This window comes from Papio anubis, chromosome 14 (genome assembly GCF_008728515.1).
Source record: "Papio anubis isolate 15944 chromosome 14, Panubis1.0, whole genome shotgun sequence".
Classification (NCBI taxonomy): Eukaryota; Metazoa; Chordata; class Mammalia; order Primates; family Cercopithecidae; genus Papio; species Papio anubis.
In genome coordinates this window covers 56,029,976-56,045,200 of record NC_044989.1, presented here as the reverse complement: position 1 = coordinate 56,045,200, position 15,225 = coordinate 56,029,976, and the positions used below count along the sequence as shown (strand labels likewise).

General features: G+C 39.3%; 1 protein-coding gene across 10 annotated transcripts in view; it reads left to right on the top strand.

The window, feature by feature from the left end:
- The window catches only part of PPP4R3B (protein phosphatase 4 regulatory subunit 3B), a 73,572-nt gene extending 59,842 nt beyond the window's left edge, over positions 1-13,730 (top strand). For 4 of the 10 annotated variants that reach the window (XM_009184223.3, XM_009184220.3, XM_021924834.2 and 1 more), the window contains 2 exons: positions 1,648-1,841; positions 10,655-12,289. In XM_009184223.3, the coding sequence (XP_009182487.1) occupies positions 1,648-1,841; positions 10,655-10,750 (290 nt within the window). In that variant the 3' untranslated portion in view covers positions 10,751-12,289. Of the gene's footprint in view, positions 1-1,647; positions 1,842-10,654 lie in introns of all 10 variants that reach the window. The other 6 variants (XM_009184226.4, XM_009184225.4, XM_009184219.3 and 3 more) reach the window with 3 other exon arrangements.
- Positions 13,731-15,225: the final 1,495 nt, after the last annotated feature.

The window sequence follows — 15,225 nt, the reverse complement described above, 5'->3', positions numbered from 1 at the left end:
AGAGACAGGGTTTCACCATGTTGGCCAAGCTGGTCTTGAACTCCTGACCTCAAGTAATCCACCCACCTCAACCTCCCAGAGTGCTGGGATTACAGGCGTGAGCCACCGTGCCATGCCCAGCCGAGGCCACCACTTGAATGCTTTGCTGCTTAGAGATTTTTCCACCAGATACCCTAAATCATCTCTCTCAAGTTCAAGTTCCACAGATCTCTAGGGCAGGGGCAAAATGCTGCCAGTCTCTTTGCTAAAGCATAGCAAGTATGACCTTTACTCCAGTTCCAAGTAAGTTCCTTACCTCCATCTGAGACCTCCTCAGCCTGGACTTCATTGTCCATATCACTGTCAGCATTTTGGTCAAAACCAGTCAACAAGTCTTTTGGAAGTTCTAGACTTTCCCATATCTTCTTGTCTTTTTCTAAGACCTCCAAATTGTTCCAACCTCTGCCTATTACCCGGTTCCAAAGTTGCTTCCACATTTTCAGGTATCTTTTTTTTGAGATGGAGTGTCACTCTGTCGCCCAGGCTGGTGTTCAGTGGCACAATCTCGGCTCGCTGCAACCTCTGCCTCCAGGGTTCAAGCGATTCTCCTGCCTCAGCCACCAGAGCAGCTGGGATTATAGGTGTTTGCCACCACCCCCAGCTAATTTTTGTATTTTTAATAGAGAAGAGGTTTCAACATGTTGGCCAGGCTGGTCTTGAACTCCTGACCTCAAGTTATCCACCCTCCTCAGCCTCCCAAAGTACTGGTATTACAGGCATGAGCCACTGCGCCTTGCCATTTTCAGGTATCTTTATAGCAGTACCCCACTCCTGGTACAAATTTTCTGTGTCAGTTCGTTTTCACACTGCTTTAAAGAACTACCTGAGACTGTGTAATTTATGAAGAAAAGAGGTATAATTGACTTACAATTCCACGTAGCTGGGGAGGCCTCAGGAAACTTGTGGTGGAAGGTGAATGGGAAACAAGGCATGTCTTACATGGCAGCAGGAGAGAGAGAGCAAGGGGGGACATGCCACCCTTTAGAACAACCAGATCTTGTGAGAACTCACTGTCACAAGAACAGCAAGGGGGAAGTCCACCCCCATGATCCAGTCACCTCTCAGCAGGTCCCTCCCCTGACACATGGGGATTACAATTTGATTTGAGATTTGGGGGGGGGACACAGAGCCAAACCATATCATCACTGTACACATCATGCTCTACTTTTTAAAAAGTTCTTAGGAAACAAAGGCAATTTTTTTTTCTTTTTCTTTCTTTCTTTTTTTTTTGAGACAGAGTTTCGCTCTTGTTGCCCAGGCTGGAGTGCAATGGCATGATCTCGGCTCACCACAACCTCTGCCTCCCGGGTTCAAGTGATTCTCCTGCTTCAGCCTCCCAAGTAGCTGGGATTATAGACATACGCCACCACACCCAGATAATTTTGTATTTTTAGTAAAGACGGGGTTTTTCCATGTTGGTCAGGCTGGTCTCGAACTCCGGCCTTGGGTGATCTGCCCGCCTCAGCCTCCCAAAGTGTTGGGATTACAGGCGTGAGCCACTGTGCCCAGGCAGCAATGTTTTATAAGTTTTTAAATTATTGCTCTTTTTAGATGTTTTGACTTAGCAGTATTTATTGATATACGTTCAAAATTTTACTTTTGCTTTAGCAAAAGAAAGTGAAGACAAGGAAAACCTTCCCAAAAGGACATCTCCTGGTGGCTTCAAATTTACTTTCTCCCACTCTGCCAGTGCTGCTAATGGAACAAACAGTAAATCTGTAGTGGCTCAGACACCGCCAGCAACTTCTAATGGATCCTCTTCCAAAACCACAAACTTGGCTACATCAGTAACAGCCACCAAGGTAGGTGAAACAGCATTACACACAAACTTTGCTTTTCCCATCTGAGATTTTTTCATGTTTACTGAAAAAAATTTGGATAATCAAAACAATTTCAATAGAATTTTTGTTATCAAAACATTGTTGATTATAGAATTTTATTTTATTTTTTTATTATTTTATTTATTTTATTTTATTTTATTTTTTGAGACAGAGTCTCACTCTGTCGCCAGGCTGGTGTGCAGTGGAGTGATCTCAGCTCACTGCAACTTCCGCCTCCCGAGTTCAAGCAATTCTCCTGCCTCAGCCTCCCAAGTAGCTGGGACTATAGGCGCATGCCACCACACCCAGCTAATTTTTGTATTTTTAGTAGAGATGGGGTTTCACCACATTGGCCAGAATGGTCTCGATCTCTTGACTTCATGATCCGCCCACCTCGGCCTCCCAAGGAGAATTTCATTTTATTTAGGCTTATGATAATAAATGTAAGCATCCTTCCTCCTTGTCCCCCATTCTATTTTGGAGCACTTAAGTTGATTCTAATATTTCACTGACTACTTAGTGTTACTGCATTTTAAATTATTTTCTTGGATAGTTGAGTAGTAGAATATCTTCATACATACGGTCACATTCATCTTCAGAAAGTCTGTGCCAGTTGATGTTACTATAAACTGTATATGAGTGTGCCTGGCCAATTGCAGCTTTGCCAGTGCTATAATTATTTTTAGTATTTGCCAGGTAGGTAGGTGAGACAGTATATAATATCTCATTTTCAATTGTGTATACTTTATTGGTAGTAAGGCTAAATATTAGCCTTTTGAATCTGCTCTTCTCTGCAAATTGGATTATATTATTGTTGATGAATCTTTAGTTAAGGATATTAGACTTTCTGTTGTTCTTATAACAAATGTATTTCCCTTGGTTACCTTTTTTATAAACAAGTTTAAATTTTATATGAAACATTTTTCTTGTTCATATGTTATATGAAATCATCCTTTTTCCCCAAAAAGGAGTGGCTTAAAATAAAAAGGCATAAATATGGGACAACTATTGTATAAAGATAGAAAGACAAGCAGAAACACCATGGTAGTGCACACCTAGCTGAAGGAATGCATCTTGTTTGGAACACAAAATATAAGTCTAAGTTTATTTTACAAAAATGAAGAATTTTCATTCAGTAGTATAGTGAGATAGGCTCTTGACAATAGCATTTTCATGGTATTCTGTATTTGAAATATATTTTATGTTTTTTAACTGGAAAATTTTAAAATTAATTTTCAACTTTATGGTAGGACAATTTAGAGTGATATTGTGACACTACATTAAGAATGTTTGGGCTGGGCACAGTGGCTTACACCTGTAATCCTAGGACTGTGGGAGGCCAAGGCAGGAGGATCGCTTGAGCCCAGGAGTCCAAGACCAGTCTGGGCAACAAGGTGAGACACCATCTCTACAAAAAGTATTAAAATATTAGCTGGGTGTGGTGGCACACACCTGTGGTTCCAGCTACTCAAGAGTCTTAGGCAGGAGAGTCGGTTGAGCCTGAGAGGTGGAGACTTCAGTGAGCCATGATCTTGCCACTGCACTCCAGCCTGAGCAAGAGAGTGAGACCCTGTCTCAAAAAAGAGTATTTGCCATAGAGTTGTGTTGTTTGGGTTCAAATGTTGACTCTGCCTCTTCCTAGCTATATCACCTTGAATAAGTTATTTAATCTCTCTGGGCCTTAAGCTGCCTGCCTTCCTGCTTCCCGGTTGTTGTTGCGACAGTCTCACTCTGTCACCCAGCCTGGAGTGCAGTGGTGCGATCACAGCTCACTGCCTCCCCTACCTCCTGGGCTCAACTGATCCTCCCATCTCAGCCTCCCGAGTAGCTGGGGATGCAGGTGCATGCCACTATGCCTGGCTAGTTTTTGTATTTTTGGTAGAGATGGGTTTTCGCCATGTTGCCCAGGCTGGTCTCAGACTGCTGGGCTCAAGCAGTCCTGCTCAGCCCCCCAAAGTGTTAGGATTAACAGGCGTTAGCCAGCATGCCTGGCTGACTTTCTTGTTTTAAAAAGGGATAAAATAGTACCTACTTTATAAGCTTGTTGGGATGATTAAATTATTTAACAAATGTAAAATGCTGAGAACACTGCTTGACACCTTCTCAATATATGTTAGCTTTTCTTTTTCTTTTTTTTTTTCAAATCGAAGTAATACATGCACTTACTTTCAAAAGTCAAATATTACCAAAAGGCAAGTTTATATTAGAAAAAAATCAGTCCCTCTGTTCCCCTCCACAAAGATACCTTTGAACTCTTTTAGCTATGTCTTTTATTTCTAATAATATGTCAATACTGCATACCTTTTCTATCCTACTTTTATATCCTGTTCATTTTGTTTTCCTATTATATTTTCTGTGATATTTCCCTGAGTTTTTATTATCCTTCCAGATAATTTACTTATGAATGAGCAAAATTAAATGCAAGCACCAACACCTTTTTCACTCTTCTTGACACTTAACAGCAGATTACAAAATACATCTGTTATACATCCTTTTTAGAGACGGGGATAAAAACAATGTTCTTGGAAAACAGTTGCTCAATCACTGTAGATACAGAATTTTGAAATTAAGCAAGATAGGAGTTGACAGAAGTTAAGCACCGCTTTAATTTGCTCTCAGCCTTCTTAACAAAGCATGCCCACATTCCTAAGGGGTGGCAGATTCTTTATCACCAGTTGCCCTTTGGTTTAGCCAGTTTCACCAACAGTGTTAATTGCTATAGTTGAAGGCTGGCTAGACATTAGCTAGTAATGAATTTAAACAGAACATTTGTTTTTATGATATAAATGTCATAAAGACAAAATACTTCTTTAGTTGTATAACTGTAAAACTTGCATGTTTTCTATGAGGAAAAATATATAAAATCAGAATGAGAAGCCATTTGTGGATACTAAAATAAACACTTGTCACAGACTCACAGTAGAGAAACCTGTTATCTTACTTTTTTATGTAGCAAATTTATCTTGGTGAATTCTGCATATCAGGACATTAGAGATTTCCTGCATAGAACTCAAAAGTGTAGATATACCTTAATTTATAATTAGCCCCTATCGATGGGCATTCAAGTTGTTTCCAGCTTTTTGTAGTTACAATCATTGCTGCAGTGTGTGACCACTTACATACATCGTTTCATATACATGTGTATTTCTGTATAGAATGTGCATTTATTATAATGTTGTAGGATTACAGGTGTGCGACACCATGCATGGCTAATTTTTGTATTTTCAGTAGAGATGGGGTTTCACCATGTTGGCCAGGCTCATCAGGAATTCCTGGCCTCAAGTGATTCACCGACCTCGGCCTCCCAAAGTGCTTTTTCATAGGTTATTATTGTCATTTATTTTGATCCTTTCATTCACATTGGAAACTACTCAAGTGGTAATCTTAGGATTTCCTTTCATTTAAAAAAAAAAAAAAAGGCAGATTTTAATAAGAGTGCTAAGACAATTTGATGGGGGAAAGAGTACTCTGTTCTTTCTTTTTTTTTTTTTTTTGAGACAGAGTCTCGCTCTGTCGCCTAGGCTGGAGTGCAGTGGCGAAATCTTGGCTCACTGCAAGCTCCGCCTCCCGGTTCATGCCATTCTCCTGCCTCAGCCTCCCGAGTAGCTGGGACTACAGGCGCCCGCCACACCTGGCTAATTTTTTGTATTTTTAGTAGAGACGGGGTTTCACTGTGTTAGCCAGGATGGTCTTGATCTCCTGACCTCGTGATCTGTCCGCCTCGGCCTCCCAGAGTGCTGGGATTACAGGTGTGAGCCACTGCGCCTGGCCAGAATACCCTTTTCAATAAATGTTACAACTGTATATCCACATGCAGAAGAATGAAGTTAGAGGCCTATCTCACATCATATACAAAACTCTCACAATGGATGAAAAGATCCAAATGTAAAAGTTATAAGTCTAAAGCTCTTTTTTAAAAAAAGGCATAAATATCTATGACCTTGGATTTAGGCAATGATTTCTTAGAATATGACACAAATACCACAAGTGACAAAAGAAAAATAATAAATTGGACTCCATCAAATTTTAAAAATTTTGTACTCCAAAGGATACTACCATAAATTGAAAAGACAATCCACAAAATGGGAAGAAATATTTGTAAATGATACATCTGATAAGTAACTGGTATCCAGAATATATAAAGAACTCTTACACCTCAGCATGACAACCCAGTTTTAAAATGGGCAAAGGATTTTAATAGACATTTCTAAAAAGAAGATACACAAGTGGCCCATGTAAGCACGTGGAAAGATGTTTAACATCATTAGTAAGGGAAATGCAAATCAAAATCACAATATGATAGCATTTCACATCTTCTAGGATAGCTATAATAAAAAAGATGCACAAAAACAAGTGTTAGCAAGAATGTAAATTGTGACATCCGTTGCTAGTGAGAATATAAAATAGCACAACAGGCCAGGTGCAGAGTCTCATGCCTGTAATCCCAGCACTTTCGGAGATCCGAGGCAGGAGGATCGCGTGAACCCAGGAGCTCGAGACCAGCCTGGGCAACATGGCAAAACCCCGTCTCTACAAAAATTAGCTGGACATGGTGGCACATGACTGTGGTCCCTCAGGAGGCTGAGGTGGGAGGATCACTTGAGCACAGCACGCAGAGGTTGCAATGAGCCAAGATCACGTCACTGTACTCCAGCCTGGGCAACAGAGTGAGACCATGTCTCAATAAATAAATAAATATAAATAAAATGGTATAGCAGCTTTGGAGTATAGTCAGGAGGTTCCCTAAAAAGTCAGTGTACCGTATGACCCAGACTTACCATAAGACCCAACTACCTCATTTCCTCGGTATATATTTAAGAAAACTAAAAATGTGTCCACTGTAAAACTTGTATATGAATGTTAATAGCAGCATTGTTCATAATAGCCAAAAAGTGGGAATAACCCAAATGTCTCTCAGTTTATGATGAATGGATACACAAAATGTGGCATATTCATACAGTGGATATTATTTGGCCATAAAAAGGAATAAAGTCCTGATATGCTAAGCATAGATTAACTTTGAAAACATTGTGGTAATTGAAGTAAACCAGTCACAAAAAAACCACATATTGTATGATTCCATTTATATGAACTGTCCAGAATAAGCAAATCCACGGAAACAAAGTAGGTTAGTGGTTGCCAAGAGCTGGGTGGTGGGGGGTGTGGTGGGGGAATGAGGACTGTTTATGGGGACTTTTTTGGTGGGTGAAATGATGGAAATGTTCTGGAATTAGTGGTGATTACATAACTTGTGAATATACTAAAGCCACTAAATTATATGTTCTAAAAGGGTGAGTTTATGGTGTGTGAAAATTACACACTTTAAAAAGTTGACTTTATGGTATGGACTTAGTAGTGCCCTGCTTTTTTGGGGAGGTGTTAGTTGTTTTTAGTTCCCCCCATACCCCTTCTGTGAAGCCATCTAACTTTTACAGACAAAGCTAGTCTCTTACACCTTGTAAGTATAAGCGTGGTTGTTAGTGTTCTGAGAGCCTACATAGCAAAGCTTATTGTAGGGTAGCATGTCTGCTCAGTATACAAAATTTAAATGTATTCTTTCATTTTCAGCCTGGCCTTACCCATGCCCTTTTCTTTGCCTAAAATCATGAAATATACGGTCCTTCGCTCTGTAAAGTTCATCACATTCTCTATAGAGTTTATTCTTTATAGAATCATTTTCTCTGTAGAATTCCCTGTAGTTGGTGATGGTGGAGGAACAGAAATCTCCTGGCTGTCAGAGGTGTAGAATCCATGACCCAGTTGTCTGTTTTACTATAATTTAACTGTCTTCCCTGCTTTCCCCAGTATTTTGGTGCCTTTACTGCCTAGCTTCTTTCTGGGGTTCTCTTAAGACACGCCAGTTTCTTGTTTCTGTACCCGTCTGCAAATACTTAGTTCTTGGCTTCTTCCTGTTGTATGAGTTGCCTTGCCTCTGATTTCTCTTTTCCAGAAATGCTTTGGCAACTCTAAACTGCTGTTTTCTCTTCTCCTGTTTTCTTTGCTGGTATTTACTTTTTAAATTCCTTACCTAAATACCCTGCAAAAACAACTCAAATGTCCCACCAGAAACTCAGGAATTAAAGTATATGATGAAGCCGGGCATGGTGGCTCACTCCTGTAATCCCAACACTTTGGGAGGCTGAGGCAGGCAGATCACTTGAGGCCAGGAGTTCAAGGCCAGTCTGGTAAAAGACTCGGTGAAACCCTGTGTCTACTAAAAATACAAAAGTTAGCTAGGCATGTTGGTGCGTGCATGTAGTCCAAGCTACTTGGGTGACTGAGGCACAAGAATCACTTGCACCCTGGAGAACTGAGATCGCACAACTGCACTCTAGCCTGGGCGACAGAGCAAGACTATAAAAATATATATATATATACACACACACACACACACACATATATATATTCATACCATGGAATGCAAGGGTTTAAAACAATGAAATGGAACTTTATGTCCTGACATCAAAAGCTTTTTTTATATGAACATGATTGTAAAAGAGTAAGTATAATTTCAATCTGGTATTTTAAAACAGTACATTTCTAGATACATATTAAAAGTATGGAATCAGCTTCACAAAGTGCATCTGTAGATTCAGGCCTTTTTACTTCCAACATTTCACATTTTGCATTTTTATTATTTTTATTGTAAACATGTTTTAAATGTATGTTAGTTTGCAGAGATAATATAAGTAAAACTCAAATTGTATAACTGAGTTTTTCAGACAATTTATTAATCTTGGGCAAAAACAAGTATTAACCATTTGGAATACATATGTTTATATATTATGATATGTAATACTAAGCATAATTAAAACTTTGCAACTTTGCTGTCATCGTTTTGATTATCAGATTGGTGCCTTTTTATACAAGAATTATTTCTTGTTTTTCCTCTCTTCCAATTTGTTTGGCTTAGAAACAAAATAATAGAAAAATGATAGTAGTAATAGCAGCTAATAGCACTTATTGAACACTAACTACATACCAAGCACTGTGCTGAAGTGCTTTAGATGTTTTGTTGTCAACTTATTTATTTATTGTTGTTGTTGTTGTTGTTTTTTTGAGATGGAGTCTTGCTCTTATTGCCCAGGCTGGAGTACAGTGGCACCATCTTGGCTCACTGAAACCTCCACCTCCCGGGTTCAAGCGAGTCTCCTGCCTCAGCCTCTGAAGCAGCTGGGATTACAGGCATGCGCCACCACGCCTGGCTCAGTTTTGTATTTTAGTAGAGACGGGGTTTCACCATGTTGGTCAGGCTGGACTAGAACTCGTGACGTTAGGTGATCCACTCACCCTGGCCTCCCAAAATGCTAGGATTACAGGCGTGAGCCACTGCGCCTGGCCATCAATTTAATTTTCAAAATAGTTCACTGAGGCCTAAATACTACTATACCAATTTTACAGACAAACTGAGGCAGAGATATTAAACCACTTGCCCAAGGGTTTGCGGTTTTATTTTTTTATTTTTTTGAGATGGAGTCTTGCTCTGTTGCCCAGGCTAGAATACAGTGGCGTGATCTCCACCTCCTGGGTTCAAGAGATTCTCATCCCTCAGACTCCCGAGTCGCTGGGACTACAGGTGCCTGGCACCACGCTGGGCTAATGTTTTATTTTTAGTAGAGATAGGGTTTCACCATGTTGGCCAGGCTGATTTTGAACTCATCATCTCTCAGGTGACCTGTCTGCCTCAGCCTCCCAAAATGCTGGAATTACAGGCATAAGCCACTGTGCCCGCCCCCAAAGTTTTGTTTGTTTTTTTACATAAAACGTGCTGTCATTAGAATTTGACATCAGACCTACAGTTAGCCTGTTTTTAACAATTTAGCCATGTTGCTTCTTGCATATCCAGACTTAAGATGTGTGTGTGATTAAGTTAAGAAACAGATTCTCAGACAGGTATAGAAGTCTTTCTGATAACTGTTTCTAGCTGCCCAGGGGCCTCTTTTTGGTTGGTTAATATTATAGTGATTTGGTTACATTCTGGTAAAACCAGGTATCTCAGTACTTTAGATATGAAAAATGAGTTACTGCTGTTGTATTTGTTTATCTCCTAGAGGTCTGAAGGGTTTGAACTAAATACAGTGTTTACAGAAGCCCTCTTAACCTATAGGACATAAGTTTTCATGGGATTGGCTCAAAATGAATGAAATGCTGTGGATGTATAATTTTCTGGAGAATACCCAGAGTTTTTCTAGGATTTTCACAGAAGTCTGTTACTCATCAAAGGCCAAGACCATGAATTACCTCATGCTTATTTTTCTTTTGGTCAGAGAGCTAGCCCTGAATGTTTTACTTATTATTTTATAGGAATCATTTCATGTGTCTATCTTCAGCCATTTAAGCTATACTTCAAAAGCACAATGAAAACGATGATGTGTACTTAGTGATGAAATATACACAAGATGAACAAAGACTACAAAGGGATTTCTTGTGGTAATAAAATTAGAGAAATGCACTAGTGCATCTCCAATGTCCTTTCCAGCTTCCAGATGTTATCATTGTTATCCCTATTTGGAAAAGTAGGCATTTTCCCACAGTAAAATTTTGCAGAATTGAGTTTTGAAGTATCATTAATAATCCAAGAACCAGATAGAAAAGTTAAGGGTTACTGCAAGTGCTACCAATTAGTACTCAGATGTTCGTAATTTCAGGCAGTTCCTTTATCAAATTCAAATGTGTTAATTTCTGATATGATTTAGAAAAACGATTTCTGATATCTTTACAAGTGATTGGATTTGTACTAAAAACTCTTTTTTGTTATATATGTTTAAAGAAAAATTTTTTAAATTCTTCAATAGGGAAGTTTGGTTGGCTTAGTGGATTATCCAGATGATGAAGAGGAAGATGAAGAAGAAGAAACATCCCCCAGGAAAAGACCTCGTCTTGGCTCATAAAATATTTATTAGGAGACCCTCAACATGTGGTCTTAAAATGCTGCAACTGTTCAATGAGCTGTAAATCCGAATCAGAAAGCTTTCTCAATTGAACTTAGAAAATATACAAGGAGTAGCAAAAGACACTCAATATATCAGCTAAGGGAGTTTAGTTCTAATAAAAAAACAGGCTTCCCAGGAACTTCATTGCTTGCTAGTAATTAAGGGGTTTGCCTTTTAGGCTGTCAAAACAAACGTTAGTAACCAGAACCTGGGAGACAGATTCTCAGCAAGGAAAAGTCACAGGTTTTGGGATGGTTTAGGGGAGGGGAAAAGGTTGATATAATAATGCAGGGTTGCTCCTCGGGGTATTGATCTAAAAACAATTTTATAGAACTTCAGTTGTAAACTCAATAACATTACTTGTATAATGGTGCTGGCCATGTTGTTGTTTTAATCAGTTGCCTCTTTTTAAAAGAAATTTTTATGGAAAACACATTCAACTATCATTAAAAAAATGAAGTTAAGCTGTTGGGACCATTTATTTAAGATTTAACAAAAGTTCAGCCTTTTAGGTAGTTGAAGGGAGGTACACCCCATATTCAGCACATGTTGAATTTTCTACACCAGGAATTTTCAATATGTATATTGATGAAAACAAGCTCAATTCAAACTGGACAGTTTTAAGATAATGTTAAAATCAGCACTTTTAGAGACAATGAAGGCCAAGAATCAGTACAGTAGTATTCCAAAATGATTTTCTCTAGAAATTTGAAAGTGGATAGAACAGAATGTTTTCAACCACCTACCAGTACAATCTTTTGTGGAAGATACTTTGAAATCACTTTTTGCTTTGTTAGTAAAGTTCTCTCTCTTTCCAGAGCTGCAAGTTTTAAAGTGTTACTTATACAGACCAACAAAGAATAGTGCTGAATTAAGTGGCATTTAGTATCTAGAAGCCATTTTGATCCAAGAAGCGACTTGTGAAAGTCAGCATGCAGCACATGTAGCTTTTCTGTAAACAAGGGTGTGATATGAAAGCTGCTTTTTTAAGAAGAGTAAAAGCACATTCCATGTACGTAAGTGAATTTTAAAATTAAATTGAGGCAAACAGTTACGTTTTATTTTTAGAGCAACAAGTTAACTGTACATATTTTAATGTTAGTTTGCTCATCTATGATCTGAGATCATGCCGAAGTGAGAAAAATGTCCCCAAAATACAATTTAATGCATTGGGAAAAAAAAAATTTTTAATAGTAATTCCAGCCACAATCTTTAGATCACCCTTGTAATGTGTTATGGGTCCATTTTTCCTGGAATAGTTTAATCTGAAGCAGTTTCCCCTGTTTTGGAGATTTTGTAGTTAATTTTAATTTTGGCTATTGTTTGGAAAAGATGAGCTGTCTGTGTAGATATGAAGTATAGTTTTTCCATAAAACAGATGTTTATTTTGTATTAAAAATATCACTGTACTTGTTTTACACCATTTGTATACATGTGGTGATATTAATGCTAAACTGTAAAATTCAGGAATTAAAATGTGACCCTGTAATTCCATAATTGATGTTTGTGTTTGGTTTGTTGTAAATATAAATTAACTCCATTTTGAGATATGTCAATTTTACAGTATCTTTTAAAAGGCAATAAAATTATACATAAATATTTATTATAAACTGCTAGGTCATACCCCAGTTTTAATGAAATAATTCTAAACAAATGCGGGTCAACGGCACTTTATCACTGACTACTTATAGAAGGTAAGCCTTGGGGAAATCAAAGCATCATGGTATGGAGCTTTTCTCACCTCTTCAGTTAAAGGTGTACATATAATAAGAAAGAAAGACCTTCCACCTCATAAGGCAGGTGACTCAGGATATTTTAAACCAAGATCAGTAAAGTTCCCATCCACTTTCTTTGAATCAGCAAGTTTTATCCAGACCCATCTCTCAGCTTTTATTAAATTTCTTCTTATAATAAGCCCACATGTAAAACAGTTTCCTAGTTACTTTTTGTTTGTTTGTTTGAATCTCGCTCTGTTGCCCAGGCTGGAGTGCAGTGGCGCAATCTCAGCCCACTGCAACCTCCACCTTTGGGTTCTATTGATTCTCCTGCCTCAGCCTTCTGAGTAGCTGGGAGTACAGGCACCCATTACCACACCCAGCTAATTTTTAGTAGACACAGGGTTTCGCTATGTTGGCCAGGCTGGTCTTGAACTCCTGACCTCAAGTGATCCGCCTGCTTCGGCCTCCAAAAGTGCTGGGATTACAGGTGTGAGCCACCGTGTCCAGCCCTCCTCATTACTCTTGACTCCTCTTAAGTAACTTTAAGTCCTAGTAGGAAGTACTATTTTTCTTTTTTTTTTTTTTTTTGAGATGTAGTCTCGCTCCATCGCCCAGGCTGGAGTGCAGTGGCACGATTTCAGCTCATTGCAACCTCTGCCACCTGGGTTCAAGCAATTCTCTGCCTCAGCCTCCCGAGTAGCTGGGATTACAGGTGCCCATCACCATGCCAGGCTAATTTTTGTATTTTCAGTAGAGATGGGGTTTCACCATCTTGGCCAGGCTGGTCTTGAACTCCTGACCTTGCGATCCACCCGCCTCAGCCTCCCTGTCTCTGTATCTTATGAAGACTTCCTTTTTCTTTCTGAAGAGCTGCCATAAGTCTTAAACATTTACATCATCATCTGAACCTTTTCTTGTAGCAGAAATGTGAATGTTTTCCTGAAGTACAGTTTACAGTTTTCATGGTACAAGTGCTTACCTACGATGATAAGAGAATAAGGCTTAAAATATCCCTTAAAAGAACAATTGTGAGAATTCCACGTTAGCAGCTGTCTTTAAATGACTACCCTCAGACAGATCTGGATTTTTGTATCTTTATCTTTACTCAGTGAAGCAAGCCAAGAGCCCACATTTGTATGCCTTAGGTCCTCTTAAAATGGTATCTGTAAACATGTATCCAATATAAAAACTATTTTTAATAAAAAGTTACATGAAACAGATTTCTGTGTTTTAATCACTAGCATTTCCTCTTACCCATCTAGTGATGAAAATACAACAAACGTAAATACTGGTTTTTCTGCAGGTTGAAGGTTGGAATTGTGTAACTGAAACTGAGTAATTCTTGTTACACTAATTTTGGTATCCTTTTTTAAAAGCTTATAATCGTAGACTTAAGGAGATAAAATGTGATTATAAGTTAAATCTCAGGAGTATCCTGTACTTAGAAAAGGGTGGACATGGGATATTACAAGATTGGAAATTTTTTTTTTTTTTTTTGGAGATGGGAGTCTTGCTCTGTTGTTGCCCAGGCTGGAGTGCAGTGGCGTGATCTCACTGCAACTTCCACCTCCCAGGTTCAAGCGAGTCTCCTGCCTCAGCCTCCAGAGTAGCTGGCACATTACAGGCATGCACCACCACGCCCAGCTAATTTTTGTATTTTAGTAGAGATGGGGTTTCACCATGTTGGTCAGGCTGGTCTTGAACTCCTGATCTCAAGTGATCCGCCCCCGCTCAGCCTCCCAAAATGTTGGGATTACAGGCATGAGCCACTGTGCCTGGCTTTTTTTTTTTTTTTTTTGATATGGAGTCTTGCTCTGTCAGCCAGGCTGGAGTGCAGTGGTGTGAGCTCCAGTTCAACGCAACCTCCGCCTCCCGGGTTCAAGCGATTCTCCTGCCGCAGCCTTCCAAGTAGCTGGGATTACAGGTGCCCGCCACCATGCCTGCTAATTTTTGTGTTTTTAGTAGAGACGGAGTTTCACCATGTTGGCCAGGCTGGTCTCCTAACCTCAAGTGATCCTCCTGCATTGGCCTCCCAAAGTGCTGGGATTACAGGCATGAGCCACCACACCCGGCCTGGAAGTTTCTGAAAGAAAGGTCTCCTATTATTGTGTTTATCTTTAAATAGACTACAGAAAACTATCCTAGGGTCACTTCTCTTAAACAGCAACACCCAATGGTGGCATCTTCTTCAACAGGCTCAATCAATTATTCCCTTTGCCTGTGTTTTACTAATAGTTTGTCTAGAAAGAGTAATTATTTTTTACATCCCGCACATCTATTTTCCAAGTCCTATTTGCTCCTGCCTTATATAGGTGTAAATGATAAATGTAAAATCTACCTTACCATTGCCCAGGGTATCTATACCCTTGATTGGACTGTCTCATACATGGTACACCCACAACTACTTTACCTCATGCACTAGTTGCCATATAGTAATAAAAATGAAAATTGTGATCATGTAACTTCCATGCTTTATTTATTTTTATTTATTTTTTGAGACAGGGTCTCACTGTGTCATCCAGGCTGGAGTGGAGTGCTGTGATCATAGCTCACTGCGGCCTTGACCTCCAGGGCTCTGGTGATCCTACCACCTCAGCCTCCCAGGTAACTGGGACTACAGGTGTGTGCCACCATGCCTAGCTAATTTTTTTGTATTTTTAGTAGAGATGGAGTTTTGCCATGTTGCCCAGGCTGGTCTCAAACTTCTGGGTTCAA